Source organism: Lactuca saligna, chromosome 9, assembly GCF_052625555.1.
Source record: "Lactuca saligna cultivar CGN05327 chromosome 9, ASM5262555v1, whole genome shotgun sequence".
NCBI classification, from domain to species: domain Eukaryota; kingdom Viridiplantae; phylum Streptophyta; class Magnoliopsida; order Asterales; family Asteraceae; genus Lactuca; species Lactuca saligna.
The window spans coordinates 134,269,756-134,277,933 of NC_136425.1; the positions used below are offsets into that span (position 1 = coordinate 134,269,756).

At 37.5% G+C, this 8,178-nt stretch overlaps 1 protein-coding gene across 2 annotated transcripts; it reads right to left on the bottom strand.

The window, feature by feature from the left end:
• Positions 1-2,343: 2,343 nt before the first annotated feature.
• Positions 2,344-3,988, bottom strand: LOC145015311 (peroxidase N1-like). 2 transcript variants are annotated; one of them, XM_078973768.1, is made up of 3 exons: positions 3,577-3,988; positions 3,183-3,345; positions 2,344-3,068 (listed from the first exon to the last, which is right to left on the bottom strand). In XM_078973768.1, exons 1-3 carry the CDS (start codon positions 3,970-3,972, stop codon positions 2,650-2,652), a joined length of 978 nt encoding a protein of 325 aa, XP_078829894.1. In that variant the 5' UTR covers positions 3,973-3,988; the 3' UTR covers positions 2,344-2,649. The 2 variants fall into 2 exon arrangements, with proteins under 2 accessions (XP_078829894.1, XP_078829893.1); XM_078973767.1 differs by having other exon boundaries at positions 2,344-3,345.
• Positions 3,989-8,178: the final 4,190 nt, after the last annotated feature.

Consider the following 8,178-nt stretch of genomic DNA (forward strand, 5'->3'; position numbering starts at 1 on the left):
TATGTGTTTTCTTGGGTTATAGTTCTATGCAAAAAGGGTACAAATGTCTCGATAAGCCAACTTGTCGAATTTATTTTTCTAGGGATGTGGTCTTTGATGAGTCTAGGTTTCCCTTTGCAGCTACTGTGTCAAACACTCCATCACCATCGTTGTTGAGTGTCGAGTTTCCTCAAACTGAACCTAATATCATGAATGACCACATGAGAAAATATGATACATCCTTGTTATTAGCTAACCCTGTTCATGCAGCTAAAATTCCTATCAATAGTTCAATGTCTGGAACATCTACAGACACACATACAATGCCAATCCCTACGATTTCACCACCATCTACAAGTGAACCTGCAGCTTCAAATATAGTACCCCACTGGCAAAGCCACTACTCATGGTACAACTTCTATAGCCGATGGTACAACTTCCAATGAACCCCAATCAATGTCTCCTGCTCCGGCCACTCCACCAGACACTCGAGTCAGTCCACCAGTTGTCCCACCTGGTATCGTTACATGAGAAAGAGCTGGAAAATCTTTTTCTAAATGTTTTAATGATGGTACAGTTCTCTATAATCCCAATAGGCGGGCCTTCTTTGCTGAACCAACATCACATCGGTTGGCCTTAGCTGATCCAAAGCGGCGGATTGCTATGAAATATGAATTTGCAGCCCTACGAAGGAATAACACTTGGTTATTAGTACCCCGGCCAAATGGGGCTAACATTGTTGGATTCAAATGGATTTTTAAAACCAAACTAAATCCGGATGGTTCACTCAACAAACACAAGGCACGCTTGGTGGCATGTGGGTTTACCCAACAATACGGTATTGATTACCAAGACACGTTCATCCCAGTTGTGAAGCCAGCTACGGTTCGATTGGTACTTGCTCTGGCTGTTTCTAAAAATTGGCATCTCCGACAGATTGACGTCAACAACGCTTTTTTGCATGTGGTTCTTAAATGAAGATGTTTATATGAAACAACCACCTGGTTTTGAAGTCGCCTCACATCCAAATTATGTCTGCAAGCTTCGAAAGTCTATCTATGGCCTAAAATAATCACCCCGTGCGTGGTTTTTTTGTCTCAGTGAAAAACTTCATCATCTTGGTTTTCGCTCCTCCAGAGCTGATAATTCGTTGTTTTTGTTTCATCATGGTCACCATACTATCTACATGTTGGTGTATGTCGATGATATAGTTATCGCTAGCTCCTCTCAACACATTGTTGACCAACTTATTTGTAATCTTTCATTAGCTTTTCCTCTCAAAGATCTTGGTCGCCTCAAGTATTTTCTTGGGATTGAAGTCACTTACAATTCAGGGGGAATCAATGTGTTTCAACAAAAATATGCGACTGATCTCATACATTGAGCTCACATGAAGAATTTTAAGGGTGTCTCAACCCCCATGTCTGTCACAGATAAACTTTCAAAAGATTATAGGAAGTTGTTGAGTGATGATGATGCTTTCAAGTATAGATGCATGGTTGGAGGATTGCAATATCTTACTCTAACTCGGCCTGATATTTCGTTTGCAGTTAACAAGGTATGTCAATATCTTTCCAAACCGACGGATATGCATTGGGAAACGGTAAAACGCATACTTCGATATGTAAAGGGCACGATCAATATTCGAAAATCTAGTGCCACAATGTTAAATGTTTTTACAGATGCCGATTGGGCTGGCTGTTTCGATTATCGTAGATCCACAGGAGGATTTGTTGTGTTTCTAGGTCCAAATTTGATTTCGTGGAGTTCTCATAAACAAGCCATAGTGTCACGCCCAAGTACAGAGGCTGAGTATAATGCATTACAGTCATTACTCAAGGAGCTTGGAGTCTGTCAACCAAGACCACCTGTTTTATAGTGTGATAACTTGGGTGCCACCTATCTAACAGCGAATCCGGTATTCCATGCAATATCAAAACACATTGAAGTCGATTTTCATTTTGTTAGAGAGAAGGTAGCCATGGGAGCAATTGATGTTCATTTCATTTCTTCAAAAGATCAAATAGCCGATGGATTCACTAAAACGGTTACTCGTCAGATGCTCGATCGTACGAAGTCCAATCTTAACCTTGTAGTTGTTAAGATTGAAGGGGAATATAAAGAGAAGGGTTATGCAAGTAATTCAAATGATAAATAGATAACTAGATTAGATTGTTTGTATTTACCTAGAAGCTATTGTGTAGTTTCCGTTTCTTATGGAACTTCCTGTGTAATTGTTATATATATATATATATATATACCTACAGGAAAAACTTAAGCCAATTCATTCTATGTTTCATTTTTTATTGTGGTTACTTTGTATAAGGGATGAAATGAGGGTCAGGTGAGTATATATAACGCCATTACATGGTCATTAATCTCGTGGATAGCTGAAACAGAATTCCAATATTACTTTTTCATCTATTACAATTGCTTAATTACCAATAGTCAAATAGCTAGCCCCACCGAGTATCATGATGGAGGAGGTCCAACTCTTATTCCTAAAAGTACAAAAGGTTATTATCGTATATCCATGCTATATTTAGCGTGTTCACGTGCAATGAAATCCAACCCTACGAAAGAAGTTCTCGTAATTCTATGAAATACTAAAATGAACATATGACATGTCTATAAAACACATGTTGATTTAATGGGCACATCCATCATTGATCAATTAATTGCGTTACAAACCCTACGAATCTCTCCCTTATCCCCAGTCTTCACCCCAATATCACCCAACCTCACCATTGATTTCCCGAACTCGACACTGAATTTTGATTGTTGCTGTCTACTCCCTCCAAGAAACCATTCCACAAACCTTTGCGTTCGTGGGTCATTCCATAGCTGTGAGTCTGATTCAAGTATTCCCCTCCCGTTCTTTAGATTTTCATAGTATGAAATGTCAAATTTGTGTACACTGCCTGTATCTAGGTCGACGCGCTTTGCACCATCGCCACCCTCTGGACAGAGACTTCTAAGATGGGGAAGGAACGTTTGGTTGATAGCTGGATCGGGTCCAGTGGTATTATTGAAATGATATAACCTGGAACAGAGTAACGCACATGCTGCTGTTCCAATCGTATGCCCTCCTGGGTGATCAAGGAAACCCATAAACACATCCATGGATTTTTTAATTAGTAGGTCAGTTCCATTTGTTATGTTATGACCATATACTGTTGTAGTATTTTTTCTACTCAACTTACCAGTAAGGGTTACTAGATCTTGAATGTTAAGTCCTTTCTCAGCGAACTTTCTAATTTGAACTTCAATGGAGTCCTTTCTACCAGGCAAGTTTGTAGCATCACAATCCCGTGAAACTAATCCATCTCTGCGACCTGTACGCACTTCCCACCAGAAGCCCCCACTCTGTAAAATATTGAAAGAAAAGGAATAATTACAAGTTTTAACCAAGGTAGATACAGCTTATTATTCCATAGTTGCATCCTTAAAGGTTTATTCACAATTTAACAACGTTGTGTACGTTTTCTACTGATGATGGATGTGTAAGAATTTATCAACTTAATTATCCAAAATAGATATTTTGTCACCTCCATAATGCTTGAAATAAAATAAGCATCAAAGGTAGGAATTAGTTACTTGCACTACAGAATCACGAGCAGCGAGGGCAAGAATGTCAGCACAGGAGACCACCCCAGGACAGATGGTTTCAAGTTGGGACTTTGCTGCATCGATGACTTCAAAGCCTCTCAATCGGGAATTAGGAGGTGCAGTTTTTTCAGCATATGACACATCTAACAAGATAGATGCATCGCAGCCACGGACAAAGCAATCATGGAAGAACATTCTTAATAAACCGGGTGCAATTGTGGGGTTGGAGTTGACGAAAGACTGGACCACAGACTGCACAATGATTTCTGCCCTTGGGCATGTGGTTCGGTAGAACCCAACTCGTGTACCTTGGCCTAGTGCCGACATGGCTAAAATGATTAGAAACAAGATGGGTGTTTTGTTATTTGAATAGAGGGCCTCCATCGCCACAAAGATTTGTGGGTAGTGGTTTAAGTGAAGTGTGGGAATTGGGATCACGTCTTTTATAGTGATTGGAGTGGGAGCTAAGCACATGTCGGGTTGCAAAAAATTAAATAACGCCGGCCTCTATACATGCACAACAAAGGAGGGGATGCAAAGATCCAAAGTTTCTCATATATTATAGAGATCCACATCCTATAATTCTAGTCTAGTAGGAAAATGTGGTTTTTATCCGCTACTTCTTTATTTAGTTGTTGTGCGGTTGATATAACTTACAAGTATATATTCAGAATATCATATGTTTCCCAAGAAAAGTTTTCATCCAAAAGCGGTTTATAACTTTGGAAGAAATCCGATCCGGATGGGATTAAAATCAGGTGTGTAAAAATGATATAGTCATATTGGTGGAAATAAAAACGATTATTTTCATATTGGTGGAAATAGTCACTAGACTCACAAAGGAAAGAGCTCTTTCTCAATCCCAATCAATGAGGATAGGTTACGATGTGGGGTTAGTTTCTAATTATTCGTGTGGGAAATGAACACAAACCACTTCAAGGCAACGAGCTATCTCCCAACTTTCACTTTAGGAATGCCTTTAAGGCTAGCTCTCTCATTTGGTACTCAATTGGGCATATTCCTTAGTGAGATAAGGAATTCAAGCGTATACGGTATTGTATAAATACAGTATGGCAAGATTGACTAGTGTGATGGTTTCAAAAGAAGGATTTCTTGCGGTATCGATACTTAATAGGGAACTTAAGGGATAGGAATGTTCTTTGAGTTCTCAATTCTATTGCATTAGAAAGTGGGGAATTTAATCGATATGGTCGAAGGCAATCAACTGCTTGACTTCTGTAGATTTGTAGTGAGATTGACCGAATTCAATTTGATTGAGAGTGAGCAAAAGCATCTTGTCAATTGAAACTACGATTAGTAAATTGATTTCTAGAATCTAGTTGGACTTAGAGTTCGATGCCTATCTTGTACGTCTTTACAGAATGGACTTTGACTTTTGAAAGTCTGGAATTTGGAAGGATTGAATGTATTAGGTAAAAATCCACTTTCTTGAATGAAGTGGAATAGGAAGGGAATGCAAATAGGATAGGTTTGCGAAAGACCGAGGTCTTGACTTCTACGTGTGCCTCTCGCTTTCATTCATAGTTTAGTCGAAGTACTTTAAATGTCTGCTTCCACAGAGATAGTGATTCAATCTTCCATGCCTTCCTTCGTAGTGCTTGCGAGATGGACTCTTTCATCAGAGGGTTCTATTTCACCCATTGGCCTTGAGAAATCCTACTTCACCTACCTTTGGAATAGATCTCAAGAGAAGTCTTGACCGGACTACCAAACTCCCGGTCAGTGTTGCTAGATCTCTAAGCAATTGTTGCTAGACTTTCCAGGCTGTTGTTGTTGCTGCTACAACTGCTAGGAAAGTTACATAAGTGAGGAGGAACGAATAGAACGAATACGGTGAGATATGATTTAGAATCTCATGTAGTTAGGCAAGTGGAGGACAATGCTCTTCCAAATGATCACTGGCCAGAACGATCCATGATAGCTATTAACTAGTGCCATGGAGTCAGTCATTCTAAACTGTATGAGAATCTTCATTGTTCAATGAACAACAACAGGGAGGGATGCCCCCGAGGGCATCCCGAACGATCCAATCAACAAAGCAAGTGTTGTGAGTCCACCGGCGAGTGAGGGCTAAACGGCATTTATAGATTGAAACTAGAAAAACTTAATTCCTGAATTAGCCTCATGAACAAGCTAGTCTCAACTTTCGTATTCGACTTTCTAGTGCGTCTATCTAAGGATAAATCTCAGTATCTGTGGAGAGGAAAAGAATGAATCCTACTAATACGTAAAAATCTTCAAAAAATTTATTTATATTCCCTTTTCTTTATAGGTCTCGTGTTCCCCCTATTGAAAGAAACGACGTGGTAAAGTCACCATGACGTGGTGAATTATCAGAATATGATTCACATTTTTCTCATTTTGTTCCAAGTTTCTGTTCTTCCAATCATAAATTGGTCTACACGGTAGCTGCTTTATGGGTCATAAATAGCTCAGAATGAACCTCCCCTTTGGTGCATATCACCATTACATAAGGTTGTGAATTTTGCTCTTCATTTCTAGGTGGTAATCTCTCATTAACAAGTGTTGTTAGTTGCCCACGTTGAGTCTCTATATTTTTAATGGAAGCTTGATGATTTCTCATATTAGCATCAATAGTATCATGTCTCATTTCAGATGCTTCCATAAAACTTATGAAGTATTGACTCAAATTCCATCTTCTTCTCTGGTGGTGGTTGTTCTTTTTGGTGGAAAACCCGACCCGTTTATCTATAATTCTCATGTTTCTGCTTCTTGACATCTTTATAGGGCAACCATTCCTTTTTGGGATTCCTCCAATCTTCATCATGTTGGATTAGGTTTCTAAGCCAATAACTATAATTTGTATATACTTGAATTGATAGTAGCACATTTCTTTTGCGTTGCCCTCAAAACTAGCAACTAGACAGGATGATTTTTAGGGAGAGAGGTTGAATTGATCATTTGATTAATAAATCGAAATAAATAATTTGTTAATATATTATGAGAATGATATATAATTAGAAACGACAATATTTAATAATATTTAATCAGAAATTAATTGGAATTAATTTTGGGATTAAAAGAATTAATTAAAAGTAAAGGTGCTAAAGTGCAATTTTTCAATAGTTGAGAAAGAGGTTCCGGAACCTTCTTAGGGAAGGAGGTGGATGGTTTTCATATGGATAATTTAGGGTTTTTGGATTATCCCATGTGGATAAATAAGGAGTTGGATAGTTACCAATTTGAAATATTATTATTATATTCAGATTAGGGTTATCCAGGACATCCTATTTGCATCATAACTAGGCCACTAACCCTTATGATTTTCGGCCACTAAAATCCCTAGAAGAGGTGCCAAAATTCTTAAGCCTCTTTCCTCTCTCCTTTCACATCCTCTAGCTAGTATTGGGTGTGATCTATTAGACGCACGACACTTGTGTTTCTTGGTCTTGAAACTTCAACAATACCAATAATTTGTATTGTTGTTGCTATATAACAATTAAGGTATGTTTTCTTAACCTTGTTTAGTGATTTCAAAATATACTAGTAGTCTTAGGGTTTTCATGTTCAAAAGTTGTATGTTTAATTAGAGAAAACATAGCTCAAGAATTAGGGTTGCATGAACACATAAGTTTTTGTTTGTTATGCTCAAAACCTATCAGTGGCATCATAGTCTCAGCTTGTTTTCTATTGAATGGATTGAAATTGTTGGAATTTGATCAATTATGGTTTACGATAGTTAAACCTTGTTGGACTTAGGGATTTTCGATTCTAGGGTTTCTTCGAGCCCTAGGTTTTGAAAATTAGGAAAGAGTTTTAACACTTTCCCTTGCCCTACAGTTTTCGAAATTAGGATTTCCTTAACCCTTAAGGTTTCGAAAATAGCAACGATTTAAATCGTTGCCTTTCTCCCAAAGATAAGCCAATTTTTGAAAATTAGGGTTTTGGTAGGGTTATCTTATTTTTGGTAATTATCTATTTATTTAATTGATTGCATAATTATAAAACAAAATTTATCCCTCGCATGATTTTCGAAAATTAAGGGGAGAGGATTTGGATTAAAGTATCTTAATTAATTTAATTAGATAATCCTCAATTTATTTAAGAAATTAATTAAATCATTCGAAATTTAAGATTTAAAAACACCTAGTATTTTGAAATGTTTAAAATGTTTAATATTTACTTTACGTATAAGACTAAGACAGTCGAACCATAGTACGTCTCAATCACAAAGCCGATCTATAAGGAGGGGTATAAGGAAACTGCTTATAAAATGGTAGTTGAATAGGTGTCCACTCTCACTCACCTCTTCCTAGATTGTTGGAGGGTCGTTAGCTGAAATGGTTTTAAAGGACAACTAATTCACATTAATAAGTATACGAATTATAGTGTAACTAAATCCTTTTAAAAAATCCCCAATCTTAGTTACTTTAGAAAAAATGTGAATTTGTATGCTAACCCATGAAATTGCACATTACACTTTATAAGTCGTTAATGGAGTGTGTGTGGTTAAACAGTACACTAATAGGGACTAATAAAAAGTGGAAATGAGTGTCTCTTAAATTATTATTGATTAATGGAGAGCTTGTGGCTCATCGACATATTAAA